Source organism: Rattus norvegicus, chromosome 3 (assembly GCF_021556685.1).
Source record: "Rattus norvegicus strain SHRSP/BbbUtx chromosome 3, alternate assembly SHRSP_T2T, whole genome shotgun sequence".
In the NCBI taxonomy this organism is placed as follows: Eukaryota; Metazoa; Chordata; class Mammalia; order Rodentia; family Muridae; genus Rattus; species Rattus norvegicus.
This window is the reverse complement of record NC_141536.1, coordinates 145,684,953-145,703,747: the sequence shown is the minus strand read 5'-3', so window position 1 is coordinate 145,703,747 and position 18,795 is coordinate 145,684,953. Positions and strand designations below refer to the sequence as shown.

At 43.2% G+C, this 18,795-nt stretch overlaps 1 protein-coding gene across 13 annotated transcripts in view; it reads left to right on the top strand.

Moving 5' to 3' along the window:
- Nucleotides 1-18,795, top strand: part of Mroh8 (maestro heat-like repeat family member 8) — a 68,560-nt gene that overhangs the window by 46,835 nt on the left and 2,930 nt on the right. For 7 of the 13 annotated variants that reach the window (NM_001431805.1, NM_001431803.1, NM_001431799.1 and 4 more), the window contains 12 exon segments: nucleotides 597-757; nucleotides 1,743-1,878; nucleotides 3,487-3,677; nucleotides 5,202-5,336; nucleotides 5,925-6,039; nucleotides 6,319-6,459; nucleotides 7,651-7,815; nucleotides 8,747-8,902; nucleotides 12,256-12,378; nucleotides 14,211-14,310; nucleotides 15,440-15,505; nucleotides 18,192-18,362. In NM_001431805.1, coding sequence (NP_001418734.1) covers nucleotides 597-757; nucleotides 1,743-1,878; nucleotides 3,487-3,677; nucleotides 5,202-5,336; nucleotides 5,925-6,039; nucleotides 6,319-6,459; nucleotides 7,651-7,815; nucleotides 8,747-8,902; nucleotides 12,256-12,378; nucleotides 14,211-14,310; nucleotides 15,440-15,505; nucleotides 18,192-18,340 — 1,638 coding nt within the window. In that variant the 3' untranslated portion in view covers nucleotides 18,341-18,362. 13 annotated transcript variants of the gene reach the window in all.

The window sequence follows — 18,795 nt, the reverse complement described above, 5'->3', positions numbered from 1 at the left end:
TCCTTTGTTATTCTTTCTATGGCGCTGGAGTGAACACAGGGCTTTGTGCAGGTCAAGCAAACATTCTTGCTACACTTAGCACATCTTTCCGTCTTTCCCTTCCCCACTCCCCGCCCCCACCTGCCTCTAGTGTTAAGAATCAGATATCCAGGTCCTCATCTATGCTAGGCAAGCACTCTGCACTACAGGTCCGCCACATCCAAATACCTCTGTACACAGACAGTCATATATACTACTTTTTGAGACAGGGTCTCTCTACAGCCCTGGCTGTCTTTGTACTCACTATGTAGACCAGGCTGTCCTTAAATCCACAGAGATCTGCCTGCCTCTGCTTCCTGAGTGTTAGATTAAAGGCATGTACCACCACGCCCAGCAGATGATTGGAAAGTTTTAACTGTCATATCTACAGTGCTGAGAAGACCCTGGTCCCATTACATACTAGGCAAGTGCTTTAGCAGTGAAACAAACCCTTAGCATTCTAAACTTTACAAACTCAGAAATATTTTGTCCCCTCACCTCTCAGAAGATGCTACAAAAAAAAAATCTATAATTGTCCCTCAGAATTAAGGTCCTAATGATGTCTTTTTCCTCTTCAGGTCCCAGAAATAATAGGTGTTATCTGTGCCCGGCTGTCGATAATCACCCTGGCTAGTGTCCGGCAACAAATCATAAATACTGTGAGTTTGTTTGTCTCCAGACCTAAGTACACAGATATAGTGCTCAGCCACCTCTTATGTCATCCAGTGCCATATGACAGGTAACAGAACCTCGTTCAGCTGCTGTATTACTGTAGAGGAGTGTAGATACACACTGGTGCCTGAAGAGTGTTCTAAAGGACGAATGGACTGAATTCTTCAAACCGTTAGTTATGAATGAGGGCGAGGAGCGACGGCAGTATAGCCCAGTATCGTGTGAGCCCTTGGATTCATTGCTTCGCAGTGCTTGTCTGACTCTCAGGCCTTATATCGAAATTGCTGCTAGACAGTTTCATTTTGAGTCAAAGTCCCAATATTTTTCTCAGGCTGGCCTTAGATGTGATGTTAAATTTATAATTTTTTTGAGAAATTACAAGTTTCTTTAAAATCTAAGTAGGCTCAGAGGTTTATGTATTTGTTTATTTGGAGCTGACGTTTTTTACATATGAGGACCACAGACTGGATGGGGTAAGGGTGTCTTTGAATGCCTTCTGAGAGGATTCTGAGGGACCCACACATGACCCCTCCTTCAGAGGAGCACATGCAGGGCACTGAGCAGTGTGGAGTACAGAGGGAACCCGTGACAAGGAGACATCTAAGCATTACAGGAACTCTGCTGAGAAGCATGGAGAAGTAGCAGAAAACCTGGCAGAAAGACACCACTGGTGCTTCTCTTGAAGGGAGGTGATAGTCGAGGGAGAGCTGGAGAAAAGGCTGGCTTCAGAAAATGGGGTGAACCCTGTAGAGTAATCACAGTCCCTGGTTTGTCCAGCCAAGGTGAACAGTGAGAGGTGGCTGAGCGAGCCTATGTCATGGGAAAGCAGAGGCACTGGTAAGCTTCATTATGACTGGCTGTAGTCAGTGCCAGGCAGTGAGAGCTCAGTTCCCACTCTGCTGCCAGGTACTTTGTCTACTGATACCTGAAGAACTGAGCAGAGGAAAACCTCTCACAGAAAGGTTGGATTCCAAACAGTCGCTAAGAAAGTTGTGGTCATGGAGCCCTGGGTTAAGCCCTTTAAGTGATGCTTGCTATCCTGGGATTTGTAGGCATCTGGCTGAATTGTGGAGAACCCTGGAGGTAGAGCTGTCCAGCACGACCTGGGTCCTATGGAGGCTCCTGAGGAAGCTGCAGAAATGCCATGATGGGCCCACCCAGGAGAAGATGGCTTATGTGGCTGTTGCTGTAAGCATTTCTCTGCCCTATCCTGTCAGCACAGGATGCTCCCCCCTTTGAGGATCCCTGACCTGTTTCAAAGGGTGATATTTTTACTGTCTTTCAAGTTTGTTTCTAACACTCATCTGTAAATCTGTGTGTTTCTTTACATTGGCTCTGGCCTGGAGGGAACTGGTAGAGTTTAATACAGCGTGAGCATTCCTACTTTTATCCTTTGAAAATTACCTAAAGTAATCTAACTTTGTGAAGAAAAAAAATTGATGTAGTAATATATAGACTAGAAAACGATGGCCCTTTAAATTAGAGGTCAGAAAGCTTTCTATATAAAAGGATGTTTTAGCCCTTGTAGGAAATATATTTTTTAGGATTTACAGGTTATCATATATAGTCTCTGAAATATAATTTTTAGATTAAAAAAGTCTAAAAACCAAGTGATTATTGTATGTCTGCCATCCCAGTGACTAAGGAGGCTGAGACAGGATCACCATTTGAGCCCAGGAGCCACAGACCAACCAGTCTGGGCAAAGGGAAAACCACAAAACCTAACACTCATACATAGAAAAAGATTCTTAACTCATAACTGTCCATCTCACTAATGGAGTTTCTAGAAATACCTATGCATGTGTGTATTTGATATGTTTCCTAACCCAGTCTTCCTTTTAGAACCATATGTTTTAGAGCAGTCTTATGTTCACAGCATAAATATACAGAAAGTTCAGAGGGTTGCTGAAAACCCCTGGCCTTGGTACACACAGAAACTATTTCCTATCAGTATATACATTTTTGTTTTTTGGGGTGTTTTTGTTTTGTTTTGTTTTGTTTTTGGGTTTCTTTTTGTTTTGTTTTGTTTTGTTTTGTTTTGTTTTGTTTTTAGGCAGCATCCTAGGTAGCTCAGGCTGGCCTCAAAACGTCCAAATAGGGGTTGGGAATTTAGCTCAGTGGTAGAGTGCTTGCCTAGCAAGCGCAAGGCCCTGGGTTCGGTCCCCAGCTCCGAAAAAAAAAAAAAAAAAGTCCAAATAAGGACGTTTGGACTTTCCAAGTGCTGAGATTCTGCCCACATCCGGCCCTCTGGTAGGATGTGCTTTTCACCAAGTCTCTCCCTACTTTTAGGCTCCCCTTGTCTGGTCCAAGTTATTGCCATAGTATTTTAAGCTTCCAGATTTCTTCTAGCATCTTTAACTTGCTATTGTCTACTGTCTTATTCTCGTTTCTTATGAATTTATGCTTTTTAAAAGTTCTAAAATGTTTTATTAGTGTAGTTGTAGAAGTTAGAGCAAATGCATGTATGTTTCAGTCGCATAATGCAGACTGTGAGATATGAGAGAGACGTGGGAAGGACTTGATAGTTTCCTTTCCTGCCAGCTCACAGAGGAAGCAATGTTGTAGTGACCACAGCTTAAGCAATCAGACTTTGCATTTGTCTTACTGAAGGAGGAAAGCATTTACTAACACATTGATAAAAAATGGATACTTTCCTGAGTTATTACTTGTCATCTAAGGATCATTTAACTATTCCCTCTACCACTTAGCACTGCTGCTCTGTAAATGGATTAGCTGTGACACAGAGGGTTAGGACCACCAGGCAGTCAGTCCTTCCCTGTGCCTTTTCTGCCACAGGTAACAGATGCCCTTTATGAAGTGCTTATGGGAAACAAACTTCGAGCAGCTGCATTCCGCCTCTTTCCTCAGCTTTTGATGACACTGCTCATCCAGATTCACCACAGCATCGGCCTCACCATGTCTGATGTCAGCATCCCAAGTGGCCTGTATGCAGAGCAGGAAATACCAACGGAGGTTACACCTTTGTGGTATTGCCGGTTGTGATTTCATTGATCCGAAAGCATACTGAGTCTTGGGCACTGTAGTCTAAGGATAGGTGTGGTCCTAACTGGGAGTGAGCATAGGTTTGCAGTTGTCAAGACGCTTGCCCAGGAGTCACTCTGGCTTTCATTTGCTGCCTTTAGTTTGTTTTGTTTTTTGTTTTTGTTTTTGGTACCAATGTTAACTGGTACCATGCTATCTGGGCGCCTGACAGATAGTGTGTAATACTATGCCAGTCCTTTCCTGACAGAGTAGAGACAAAACTGCTAAACCAGCCTCCCAAACTAGACTGATCCAGTGAAGCGATTCCTTATCTCTTGGATGTTCCTTTGAGACATTTTTTAGTTCCTCAGCAAGGTTGGTAGGCATGTCTAGTGCTGCTGACACCAGTCTCCTGGGAGGAAGAGCTCTACTCTGTCCTTAGGACCAGGCTAGGCGTCAGCAGGTCCCAGGTGTAGCGCTCATCCATCTGCTTAGTGAGCTGAATGCCCTGGGCCAACCCACTGCTCTGTCCTTTAGTTTCCTTTTCTGTAAGTAAGAAGATTGGACCAAATTTTCTCCAAGAACCTTTCCAGTCTGACATGCTCCTGAAGTGAGTATAGGACAGCAACTCGAGAAGACTTCATAAGCCATGCCAATAAATCTTCTGGGGAAAATATAAGTTGCATCTGTTCTTTCTTTTTCTTTTCTTTTTTCTTTTTTCTTTCTTTTCTTTCTTTTTTCTTTTTTTTTTTTTTTTTGAAACAGGGGCTCATGTCCTGCAAGCCAGCCTCAAACTCACTTTGTAGGTTAGGATGCCCCCCACTCCCACACGCTGGGGTCCAGGCATGTGCTACCACATCTACTTTCTAAAGTTATGGGGCTTAACCCAGAGCATAGAGCACGCTAGGCATGGAGCACGCTAGGCATGGAGCATGCTAGGCATGGAGCACGCTAGGCATGGAGCACGCTAGGCAAGCATTCTACCCACAGAACCAAATCCTTAGCCTTAAATTTTATCTCAAAAATTTTTCTGAATCACTGGATCAGGCTGGAAAGCTGGTTTAGGGTTAAAGCCTCTGGCAGCTCTTGTGGAGAATCCACGTTCAGTTTCCAGCACCTACATGACAGCTCACAACTATCTAACTCCAGTTCTAGGGAATCCAACACTGTCTTGTGGCCTCCATGGGTACTGCATGCATGTGATGCATAGAAATGCAGGGAAACGCAAACCCATAAAATAACAATAATAAATATAGCTCTTAAAAATGCAATGGTTATTCATTTAGTATCCCAAATTATACTTATATTTAAATTATATTTAGTACTTCCTAAATTATAGATCTCCTTGAGAAACAAAATTAGGTTAAATTTCTTTAGGCTGAGAATTTATGTGGAGGGCCTTTCCAGCTATTAGGACATGAAGCATCTTTAAGAGTTCTAGAGAGGACTGGATCCCAGTACAGCACTGGCCCATCCCATTGAGAAGCAAGGCTATTCTCTCTACCTATACTTGTGTTTGCTCAACTTAGCTTCGCCATACAAGCTACAAAGACTCTCCTCCTCAGAACACTGTGCTGGCAGGAATTCAGCATCATGGAAAAGAACGGCGGGTGGACCCTTCTGAAGGGAGAAGGCCATCTTCAGGGAGTATTCCTCCTTGCCAAGTGAGAATTCCTTGTTCTAACACACTCATTCCCTCCTCTAAGCAACATTGTTTTATCCTTTTCTTAAAAAAAAATCAAAGTAACTAAAACCATTACAGAGTATATAATATCTGTATTTTTCTCTCCCCGAATTTTTTTCTGACACAGGGTTTCTCTGTGTAATAGCCTTGGCTATCCTGGAACTCCCTTTGTAGACAGGCTGGCCTCAAACTCAGAGACCCTCCTGTGTCTGACTCCCAGGTGCTGGGTTAAAGGCACATGCCCCATCATACCTTGGCCTAATATCTGTAATTTTTTTCTGATTCAAGATCTCACTATGTTTCTGGTCTGGAACATAGTATACCAGGCTAACATCAAACTCATAGTGATCCTCCTGCCTCTGTCTCTCAGGTGTTGGAATTACGGTGTGCACCATCATGCCTAGCTATAGTATCTGTAAATTAACCAGGAAAAAATTTTTAAAAGTCTTGGCCCTGCCATGCCCTCTTGAATACTTGAAGCAACATAAAACGTTTGGGGGGCCTGACCCTGGGAAAATCCCGTCTGGTGGAGACATGTCTGAGAGTTTTCTGTTAATGTGTTTTACAGTGCCTTGATGGAAAGAAGTCACCTCTTTGCATATAAGATCATGTACTTGCTGGTCCCTTTGATTAACCGAGGGAATGACAAACATAAAATCACGTCTGCAGGCTTCTTTGTGGAGGTAAGAAAGTCCTGTGGATTCAGGGAGCCTGGGAAGCTGTATTCATTAGGGTCGGGTTGGGGTCCACTCTAGGTTTGCAAAAGATGTTTTATTTCCATTCAATCCTTTGAAATTTCTTTGTTCTAACCATTGTCAACAGTCTTTGTGTTCCTGCCCCCAGCCTCACTGTGCAGTGGCTTGATGATTTCAAAGGAAATGTCGAGTTGTTGGGAAGGTAGCTCCCTCCAGGGAAAAAGAGCTTCAAGGTCCTTTCTTTGGCTGACTTTTGGGTTCTTTCAGCTCCTTAGGAGTCCGATGGCCAGGAGGCTGCCCAGGGTGTACTCTACTATCCGCCTGAAAACCTGGCTGAATGAAGAGAGCAAGCTCTTCAGGATCCTAGCACTGAGGGGACTTCGCAATCTTGTCGGACACCGGGAGATGGTAAAAGGGCCTCTGACCACTCATTTCCTAGCTAAGAATAGAACAACCCTAAACATATTCAAGAAGCTAAGGGAGGAGGACTTAGGGAGTGTGGAACAGGGTGAATGTGGCAGGCTTCTTTTTACTGTATATCCGCTTGTACCGTTCTAACATTATACCCAAAAGTTATATGGGGACTATTAAAAATTGAATAACTTCAAAATTCCAAGTCATAAATATTGCTAATGCTTTGTAACTTGCATTTGTGGGGTGGGGGGTAGGTATGATTATTGTTAGAACAAAGTAGAAAACATCCAGCCGCCCAGTGATGCCATACGGCATGTTGCCCTGTGGCATACTTGGATGCTCCCAGGGTATTTATCATCTGAGACAGAGCTCACTGTCATTCATAATGAAAGAAAGCGTATCTCCCACCTGTCTCCTTAGAAAACTGTGCCTCAGCCTGGCAGTGATGGCACGCACTCAGGAGGCAGAGGCAGATGGATTTCAGTGAGTTCAAGGCCAGCCTGGTCTACAGAATGAGTTTCAGGACAGCCAGGGCTACACAGAGAAACCCTGTCTCAAAACACAGAAAGCTCAGTCAGAAGTGACCCTGAGGCTCTTTGTCACTTGAGATGTATTTTATAAGACAAATGCATGCACATATGGGACATAAATGACAAATGCTAGTATACGCTAACTCTGGTTGGTTGTATACATGAAGGTTTGATTGTTCTACTTATTTATATATGTGCACACAGACTCACATAGTTTTAGAATCTGGAGACTGCTTCCTTGTAGGGGCACAGGTGAGAAGGGATGCTTAAAGATCCTCAGTCAAACAGTGTTGAATTCCCATCAAGGGGTTTTCAAGCCTGTTTGAATACCTTCATGCTGGAGAACTCACTGTGTCCTGAGCTGGCCTTTCCATGCCTTTTGTGTTGGGAGAGCTAGTCCTTAAAGTAAAGCCAAGGGTATATCCCTGGTCCTTCTGGACCCAGTCCCACCTCTGCTCTGTGAAGCACTTCCCAACAGCTCCTCCCCCTCCTCTACATATCAGATCTGACTAGAGTAAAGAGAGGGGCTAGTCTACCTCTTTACCACTTTTCAGTCCTAGACTAGCCAGAGTTACTAAGTCAGGCGGTATCCTCCATTGAAAATTGGATAGTGTGTGCTACCAGGACAGGAGGTCATGGCTGCTTTTCAATACAGAGAGAAGACATCAAAAGCCTGCTGCCATGCATCTTAAATAGCCTATATGAGACGGATGAGAGGATCATTTTGTTGGCCATCCAGATACTCCTACAGCTTGTCAGGACACTAGACTCCAGCACCCTGGCTACCATGATGAAGACCCTGCTTTCCTTATTTGGTGATGTAAGACCCTGAAAGAAAAGGTTCTTCCCGAGGGGGCGGGCACCTACCAGCAAGTAGATATTGTGAAAGTATTAAGGCCATTTTATTTTACTTACAGGATAGAATTTTTTATTTTTAGAGGCCGTTGAGGTCTTTATGCTCAAGCCCCTTCCCCTTCCAGACAACTTGTGATGTTCTATTTTTCTGCACTAATGTTTTTTTGTTTTTCAAACTTAAAAAAAAATCTTATGACATAGCCTAGTGGTGGTGGCACACACCTTTAATCCCAGTACTTGAGAGGCAGAGGCAGGAGGAGTCTCTGATTTCAAGGACATCCTGGTCCAGGGCTGACAGGGCTACACAGAGAACCCCTGTCTTAAAGAACAAAGAACAGAAATCTTGAGAGACTTACTAAGACCATGCTTTGTAGGAGGAGAAAGAATTTGTTTTATATAGGACATGGAACAAGGGGAAGAGAAGGAAAAGGAGAGGAGGAAGAAGAGGAGGAAGAGGAAGAGAGAAAAAAGAGGAAGGAAGGAAGGGAGGGAGGAAGAAGAAATGGGTCAAGATGATGGACTGCACTTACGTCCTTGTCCCAAATCCCAAGGATGGTTTAAACAAAGCACAGAGGCCACAGTGACAACCATCCGCAGTGTGTGCTAAAGTTAGGGCTGTCACTTTCAGCAGCAGAACTTCTGTGAGTGATTGATAGCAGTCCTGGGTACAAGCTTGTTCACGCGAAGGCAGAACCATCCCAGTTCCTGCTTAGCGTTCAGAGAACAAGGGTCCAAACACATCCTCCCTCCCTCTGTATTCTGTCGTTCATTTCCTGCCCTCAGCTGCATCAGTTAGATCACACAGTGTTAAGACTGACGTGCAGACTCCCTAGGATTCTTATAAGCGAGCATGAGCAAGGCCAGTGAGCTGTTTCCTCGTGAACCCTCCATCTTAGGTGAGACAGGACGTTCACCGTTTCTCCATGACTCTCTTCGGAGCCTCCATAAAGGCTGTGAAACACACAGAGAAGCAGAGTGTGGAAGATCAAGTCCTGGAAAGCTTAGTCCCACTTCTTCTGTTTTCTCAGGACGAAAACGATGCAATAGCTAAGGTAATGTCAAGTTCTTTCAGCCGTGAATAACTCTGAAATTTTAATCCAGCCCTGACAGTAAGAGTTTATGGTTTTGAGGGCACAGGCTTCTCGGTCACACTCTTGCTCCTTATGTCCTCTGGCACAGAACTGCATTTCAGTTATTTCCCTGAGTAAACTGTGGGAAATCAAACTCTTGATTTCTGGGTAGTAAAATATGATCTGGGGGGGGTTCTGTGGTTTAGCACAGAAGTATATAGCACACAACTCCGCAAACTGAGTGTTAATGACAAACATGTTCTTTTCTTTCAAGGACTACCCCACGGCCTTGAGACACGTAACATGTTTGAATTAAGTTAGAGAGAATAATCTGTCTGGACCATCGAGACTTAATTTCTCCTAAGCCTTCTAAGGGTTTTGCTGTAAAAATTGTGGTTTTCATGTAAGCCACCTCATATTAACAAATCTGTTCAGGCTGGGCATAGTGCATAGGTCTGTAATCTCAGCTGCGTGGGAGGCTGAGACAGGAGGCTTTCAAGTTTGAGGCCAGTGTAGACAACTTAGTAAGCTCTTGTTTCAAAGTAAAAAAGTAGGGCTGGCAAGATGAGTGGGGAGTGAGTCTACTTGCTGCCATGATTCCTGGAACCCACATGTGAAAGGAGAGGAACTAATTCCTGAAAACACACATGGACAGAGGAAAACAGGGAGATAGGCAGGTGCGTAGGCAGACAGACAGACACAGACAGACAGAATTAAAATTTTTAAATAGGAATAAAGTGAAGAGGCTGGAAACATAGCTCAGTGGAAGAATGTTTACCTAGGACATATGAGATCCTAGATTCAATTCCCAGAAGAGTAGCACACACTCACGAGCACACACACACACACACACACACACACACACACACACACACATACACACATACACACACACACACACCAGTCTATAAGCTTGCTCAGTCCACTATGCTAACTGGGATCACCAGACATATCATCCCAGGAAGGAAAGTTCAGACTACAAAGATTCTGCAAGGATTTTGTAGCTTATTCTTTGTGCCCCCCTCCCCTGCACAAAAATGAAAGTCAAACTTAAAAGCTTAAAGCCAATCAGCAGTGGTGGCATATGCCTTTAATCCTAAATTCAGGAGGTAGAGGCAGGTAGATCTCTGTGAGTTCAAGGGCAGCCTGGTCTACATCATGAGTTCTAGGAAACATTTCAGACCCCAGTTAAATATAGCTCAGACTTTGTCAACCAGGTGATGGGGGAAGTTTGATGGTTTGTATATGCTTGGCCAGGGAATGGCACTATTAGGAGGTGTGGCCTTGTTGGAGTAGGTGTGTCACTGTGGGCGTGGGCTTAAGACCCTCATCTTAGCTGCTCGGTAGCCAGTGTTCTGCTAGTATCCTTCAGTTGAAGATGTAGAGCTCTCAACTCCTCCTGCACGATGCTGCCATGCTCCCACCTTTTTGATAATGGACTGAACCTCTGAACCAGCCTCAATTAAATATTGTTCTTCTAAGAGTTGCTTTGGTCATGGTGTCTGTTCACAGCAGTAAACCTTAATGGATACAGGAAGCATATCTTTATGGCTTACAGGTTTGTGGAGGCATTGATACCTCATTTCACCCTAACCTGACATCCCTTGGCAATCAGGAAAGTTCCAGAGTGGTCAAGGCTCTGAGCTTATTTTCCTACAAACTTGAACAACTAAATCAAGCTCTTCAGAGGGGAGTCTGAGCAGAGAGCTGGGTGTGAAACTGGGTTAAGATCTGTCCAATGCTACCTCAGCTCTAAGAAATGAAACAAACACATCACACACCTGTTTCCAGAAGTCCCCAAAGACCTGTCATCCTAATTTTTATCATTCCTGTAGAAGTTCCTTCCTTTCATTTTCCTCTTCCCCTTTCTTTCCTTTCCCTCACCTCTCCTTTGTGCTTTTTGTTTGTTTTGGGATAGGGTCACTGGTAGTTCAAACTGATCCCAAACTCCCTGTGTAGCCAAGGTTGGGTAGAGTTGAATATTTGATTCTGGATGGTCTTGATTGTCCTGCCTCTGCTTCCAAATACTGGGTTTACAGGTATGTGCCATCAAAGCCTGGCTTGTGTGTGTGTGTGTGTGTGTGTGTGTGTGTGTGTGTGTGTGTGTGAGAGAGAGAGAGAGAGAGAGAGAGAGAGAGAGAGAGAGAGAGAGAGAGAGAGAGAGAGTTTAGCCTTTGCCTTCCAAGTACTGGGATTATAGTTGTGTGCCACCACATCCAGTTTATTTTTCCATGTTTTAAACTTTATGTTGTGTTTTTCTATAATTTTTAGCATATTTGCTTAACATTGTAATCATGAGATTTAAGACTGTAGATAATTTATTGGCAGTGTTATAGGTAATTGCATCATTTTTTTTAAAGATTTATTTATTTTTTATATATAAATACACTGCAGCTGTCTTCAGACACACCAGAAGAGGGCATCAGATCTCATTACAGATGGTTGTGAGCCACCATGTGGTTGCTGGGATTTGAACTCAGGACCTCTGGAAGAGCAGTCAGTGCTCTTAACCGCTGAGCCATCTCTCCAGCCCTAATTGCATCATTTGATCTAAAATTCACCCCGTTCTCCTCTTCCAGGACACTTAGACAGTTTTCGATTTTTGTGATTATAGTACTACAATGAGCACTTTAATGAATGCACGTGAGAATTTCTTGAGGGAATAAAAACCTAGTGTGGAATATCATTAATTTTACTACACATCTACAAAGTACTACACAAAATAGCTGAACTAATTCTTATTCTCATCGATCTCCAAAGGCTTTGTTTTTTTTGTTGCTTTTGTTTTGCGACAAGGAATGCTAGGATCACTACATAGCTCCAGATGACCTGGAACTGGCTATGTAGACCAGGCTGGCCCCTAACTCAGAGGTCTGCCCATTTGCTTTGGCTTCCTAAGTGTCATGATTAAAGGTATGCACCACCATCCCTCGCCTTGAAAGGATATTTTTGGCACATATATCTAGTGGACCTGAATAAGTGTTGAATGCTTTGGCGGCATTCTGAGAGCAGTGACTATGGAAGGGACTCACTTGCTCAATGGAATCCTATCCAAAGCATGGATTATACAAATGTACCTTACCTGGGCACCACATCTAGTAGGTTTTCCAGAGACCAGTGGTTTCCACATCCTCTTCACACCTTGCAGGTTGACGGTTCCTTTAGCATCTTCAGAAGGAAGGCTAGATCCCAGTTCCTCCCCTTCTCATCTCAGCCAGAGTAATTCTGAAATTAGCAGCCTTTCACATTAGACCTTGGAGTCAGTTTTACTAAAGAACTTTACTCAGTTAAAACATGTTTGAAAATACTAACCTATGATATTCTTTCCCCCACAGGAGAGTAGACGAGTCCTAACTCTTTGTGCCCGGTTCCTGAATTGGAAGCTTCCCCGAGAAGTATACTGCAAAGACCCCCTGTACATCAAACCAAATGAAGTTAGAAGGGTCTGCAAATTCTTTGTATGTGAGACATTGTGACTTTGCTTGTCTGTTTTTCCGATAGCTTTTAGTGGAGATTCATGGCACACAGGAAACCTTTCCCCTTCCACCCCCTTCCAAGCAGTAGTTTCTCTCCATGAATTGTTTAAAAGGTAGATCTATTTCCTGTAGTACACTTTTAAAGATTCTTTCTGTGTGTTTGGACACACATTGACAGTGCCACAGTGTGCAAGTAGAGGTCAGTGTACAACTTTCAAGAGTCAGTTCTTGCCTTCCACCTTGTGAGGCAGGAAGTCTCCTGTCTCCATCTCCCATCTCACTCTAGGAATTCTGGGACTGCATATCTGGCTTTTGTGGGTTCTAGGGATCACACTTGAATCCTCGGGTTTGTAAGGCAAGCACTTTACCCACTGGGCCATTTCACTAGCCCACAAGTTCACCACTGTGTATCTTTTTTCACATGTGCAACAGGCTGGTGGCACAGGCATGGCACACATACCTGTAAACAGCAGCACTCAGGGCTAGCAGGAAGCTCAGTGTGAGTTTGAGGGCAAGTTGAGCTATAGCCTGAGGCCTTGTCTCAAAACAGTGCTAACAAAATGGCTGGTAAACTAGAGAGCACCATTAATTGCATCAGAAACTACAAGGTCAGGCTGACAATATCTGGTCAAAAACTTTTATTTGGGCTAGGTTTGGTGCTACAAACCTTTTATTCCAGCACTCAGGAGGCACAGGCAGGTACATTTCTGTAACTTAATGGCCAAGGTGGTCTATACAGTAAGTTCTAGGTCAGCCAGAGATTTCATCTCAAAAACAAAAATCCATGTGAGTGAACTTGAAATGATTATGTTATCTTTATGCTTATAACCCTTTGCCTGATATAGTGGGCTGTTGCATTTTCTCTCAGAGCATGATAGCCCTACACAAGGACTGCCATAGTGTATGACCTTACACATGAAGAGGCAACATGTCACTAGCCCCGAGACCAGATAGCATCTTCTCAAAATCCAGCAGAGCCTATATGGCTCACAACAGAGTCAGGCTTGATTCAGGGTAGCTTCAGAAGGTCCATGCAGAGTTTTCTAGAAACCGATTATAGTAGAACTATCTGGATTCCACACTGAAACCTCTGGGACTATTTCTAGGAATCTTCCACATACTTAAATCCCAGAATAGTCTTTTCTCATCAAGCCTGTAGGGCTAGGAAGCACATCACAGTGTCCTTGCCTGTCCTTTTTCTGGATATTAGGTCTCTGAACTCCAGCCACTACATATAATTGATGCATTAATGACAATATTCCCAACAAGAAATTTGCTGTCCCAGTGGGTAAAGGTACAAATTGTCCATGTCAAATTGGAACCTCTATGAGAAACACTTCCTGTCTCCCCTTCCTGTTTGTCTCCTGAGAGGCCCTTGAGAGGTGGACTCATTCACTCGGAGAGCAAACAACCTTTGTGGAGCCAGCTATAGTAATCCAGGTTTCAAACTTCCAGTTTAGAGCCTGCAGCCCACTAAGGAGACTGAAAATTTGTAAGGAACTAAAATGGAGAGTCCAAGTGGAAGACAGTACGTGCCAAGAGAGGAAGCCTCAGAGCAGGGCTGACTAGGCGGGAAGAGCTGGCAGGGAAGTGAAAGCTAAAGGTGGCCTTTAGAGTTGAGAAGACAGAGAGGTGCAGAGAAGCCAGGGTGGCAGACGGTGTCACAGACAGGGATGCACGTGGGTATCCTGAGGACTTAATTTTCCGGGCTTGCTGTCTTGGTGAAGAGTCGCTGTGACAGTCACTGCAGCGCTCAGGCACTGCTGTACTCACCAGCTACTTTGTTCTCTGTGTACTCTTTCCCTTCAATGTAGGGAGAGAGAAGCAAGGGGAAAATAGACATCCTAGACCAAACACTAACGTATTCCAAGGATCCAAAACTTCCCATCAGAAGAACAGCAGTCTTGTTTGTAGGTAAAAGAAACCCTTTCATTTGTACAGTTACCTCGATCCTGGACCTCCCCACGGCGTGCTAAGCATCCCCATTCTTTTCTTTATATACGTAGACAGGACTGCAATCATATTCACCCCATAGCCCTCTGCCATCCTCACCCACCCCCACTGATCCCCTTCTCTCCAATAGTCTCTTGGCGACTTTCATGCCTTTTATTTTGGTGACTGAATGAAATTTAACTAGGGTTACTTTAGGTGCATGGGTAATTTACAAGTGACTGCACCACTGAGAAAATGTTTCTCCCTTCACAGTACTCCTTGCAGCAACCATTAACGGTAGGTATAGGACTTCACAGACCTCTTTCCCCAGAAACCTTTATGACTGCCCAGAAATCCTCAGGCATGTGCCAGGCCTCGTAAGTTCTTAGTGACAGAATATCTGTGGGCCCAGTCTTGTGCAAGAACCATGTTATTGACCAATAATATTTAAAATGATTGTGTGTGTGTATGCTTGTGTATGTATGCACGTGTATACACACACACACACACACACACACACACACACACACACACACACACACACACGTGTGGGTGACATGGCATTTAGGTGACATGGTGGATATGTAGAGGTCAGAGAACTTGTGGGAATCAGCCCTTCTTCTACTCTGTGGGTTCTGGGAATTGAACTCAGGTTGCTGGGCTCATGAACAAGCACATTAACCCTTTAAGCCACCTTGCTGGCTTTTATTTCATTCAATCCTTCTTTTTCATTTCATTTCTTTCTTTCTTTTTTGAAACAAGTTTTCACTGTGTAGCCCCAGTTGGCCTGAAACTGATATGTAGACCAGGCTTGCCTTGAACTCAGACAGATCCACCTGCCTCTGCCCTGTGAATGTTCAGATATAGATGTGTGTTCCCAGTCAGGCTCTGCTTAGTTTTCGAGACCGTTTCCCTGTGCACCCTAGGCTGACTTGGAGCTCATGGCAATTCTCATGTCTGAGCTTCCCAAGCACTGGAATTACAGGTGTGAGCTAGTGTTTATTACTTTGAATATTCCTTATTTTCTAAAGGCTAATTCTGTACTATTAAATGATAAAAATGGAAAAACTTCTAATCCCTAAAAGTCTGAAACTTGCTACTTTGTGTTCAGGGCTCTTATCAAATTATGTGGATGCCAGTGAACTCAAGAGGAAGGGTACTGACTGGATAGAGAATGGTAAGTAAGGACATTGTTTGGATGTGGGACTCACTATTTTGGAAGGCATCTGATTCTGTGTCTACAGAAGGCTCTGTAGCACAACTGAGTCTGGCATGTAAACTCTGAGCTTATGCAGCAATAAAAATGCAAGTGACTATAATTCAACTAAATTACAGTCTTAAGTCTAAGACACCTTTGGAAAGGCTGAGATCCTGTTTGTCTCGGAACAGCTTTCACAGCTGTCTTAGGGGAGAGCCCTAAACATTATCAGGAAGTAAAACAGTATCTCTCTAGAATTCTATATAACAAATTGTGATGATATTCACACACACCTCACAGGCTGCAGTACTGTCTAAGCCACTATGCTGTAGAGTAGGACTTGGCCTGAAGAGGCTCTATAGTCACCTAAGGCCACCATCAGGGAACTGTTTTCAGAACTGTTGGTGGGTCACGCTTTATGTAGCTGCACAGTTCTGCAGATTAAGTGCTCAATGAATTATTGCTCCCATTTAAGAGTAGTTGTATAAATCTGAATAAGGTTCAGTGGTAGGCTTGTCTATAGCTTAGCTGTAGAATGTTTAGTTATAGAATGCATTGGGGTCTAGGTTCAATCTCTAGCACGGAGGAAAAGGTAGTTATATACTCAGAAAAGGTAAAGAAATGCAAATACACCCTCTCACAATTAAAAAAATCTAATTTTGTTTTTGTTTTTTTGAGACAGAGTTTCTCTGCATGGTATTGACTCTCTTGGAACTCACTCTGTAGACCAGGCTGGCCTCAAACCCACAGTGATCCATCTGCCTGTGCCTCCTGAGTTCTGGGATTAAAGGCATGTGACACCATCCCTACTGCTTTTTTATTACTATTTAAGATTTTGTATTGGGGTTGGGGATTTGGCTCAGTGGTAGAGTGCTTGCCTAGCAAGCACAAGGCCCTGGGTTCGGTCCCCAGCTCAAAAAAAAAAAAAAAAAAAAAAAGAATAAGATTTTGTATTTACTTATTTACTTAGTATGTGTATGGATGTAGGAGAACAAACTCCAAGAGTGATTCTTTTCCTCAACCATGTGGGTTCTGGGGATTGAAGTGAGCTTGTCAGGCCGGGTTGAGGAGAGCATTGCAGGACCCAGTTTACTCCATTTAAAAACACAGTTAATTATTGAAACAGGTAGGGAGTAACGCTAGTATAAGGAAGACAATAATAGTTCTATTTATTTTATGCATACGAGTTTTGCTTGCATATATGTGCACCATGTGCATGCCTGGTGCCTGCAGAGGTCAGAGGAGGATGTCAGGATCTCCTGGAGCTGGAGGGACACGTGGTTATAATCCAACATGTGGGTGCTGGGAACTCTATCCAAGTCCTCTACGAAAGCAGCAAATGCTCTTACCCACCGACCTGTCCCTCCACTCCATCAAGTCACTTCTATTAACATTCTAACACAACAAGCATGCATCCCTGAACTCAGGAAGGTAGAGGAAGGACGTATGACACTCTCTCTTTAATAAAGCATTCTTTTTGTTGTTGTTGTTTGTTTGTTTGGATCATATGGTTCAATGGACAAAACAGAGCATGGAAATATGATCAGGAAGATATACTGTTTGTTTGTTTGTTTGTTTGTTTGTTTGTTTCCAGCTAAGGTTTCTTTTGGCCATTGTGGAAATCGATCTGTAGAGTAGGCTGTCCTTAAATGCTGGGATTAAGGACACCACCACTCTCCTGAAAGACATACTTTCAAAATAACAGCTGTTATCTCTAGGTGGTAAAATCATACATGACTTACATTCTTCTAGTGCTTATATGTATTGTACAAGTTTTCTATATAACAAACACATATTTCTTTTGCTATAAGAAAATACAAAAGCTAAAACTCTAAACTGGACATGTTAATTTGTATTTGGTATCTCAGCCCCATGGGAGGCTAAAGCACAGGAATGGCTATTCAAGTTCAGCCTTGGCAACAAAATAAAGCAGGCATTAAAAATTGAAATATACTAGCCAGGTACTCCAGAATGTTTCTTTAATCCCAGTACTTGAGAGGCAGAAGTGGGTGGATCTTTGTGTCTGTCTTCATCTACATAATAAATTCCAGTTCAGCCAGAGCTACACAATGAGACTGTGTCTCAAACAAAGCAAAACAAAACAAAAAACACTGCAAGAGAATAATGATTTAAGAGTTAATGTTTTTGAAAGTAAGACAAGAAGTTAAGAGGTTAACATTAAGCCAGACAGTGGTAGTACACACTTTTAATCCCAGTACTTGGAGGCTGGTGGATCTGATTTTGAAGCTTGCCTGAGACCAGCATGGTCTATAGAGCCGTCTCCAGGGTAGCCAGGATATATAGAGAAATACTGCCTTGAAAAAACAAAAAAGAAAAAAAAGAGGTTAACATTAGACATCAGAAAAGGGTAATACAGCAAGGGATGATTTAAGAGTTAACATGTTTAGAGTAAGACAAGAAGGTAAGAAGTTAGCACTAGACATAGGTTGATTTGATTTTAGATAGACTACTTAAGATATGGTTATTTTAACATTTAAACAGTGGGTTTTACAGGTCAAAAATGGAATCATTTCAACAATGTACAGACTTTTGGCCAGTCTTGGAAATCATCATCCTTTTATCCCACCATTCTGGTTTGTTGGCTGCTTGGTATCTAGAGTAGTAGTCACTTCCAGACTTCAGTCTTGGTTTTCTTGCCATGTAGATCTGAGAGAACTGTTACAAGACCCTGAGCCCTCTTTGCGCATCATCGCCTCCCAGGCTCTGTTCCGCATCCAGAGGGTGGGGAATATACCAGAAACAGAGATAAGCGTTTCCTGGATGAGGAAGCTCTTGGGCTGTCTTCATACTTAGAATGCAAGCCACATGACAGCAGGTAAGAGCAAGCCCTTACAGAAATCTCTAAAGTGACAAACACATCCCAAATTTTCTTTCTTTTCTAAAGTTACTGTATTTTACTTCTGTGTGCATCTGTGAGTGTGCACACCTGTGGAGGTCCAAAGACAATGTGTGGGAGTTCCTTCTTTCCACAGAATGCATCCCAAAGATCAAACAAAGGTGTCAGACTTGGTGGCAAATAGTTACCTGTGGTGGCAAATAGTTACCTGTAGGGTTAGATTTTTCTTTCTTTTTGTAAAGATTTATTGATTGATTTTATGTATATAAGTACACTGTCAACCTCTTCAGACATACCAGAAGAGGGCATCAGATCCCATTACAGATGGTTGTGAACCACCATATGGTTGCTGGGAATTGAACTCAAGACCTCTGGAAGAGCAGTTGGTGCTCTTAACAGCGGAGCCATCTCT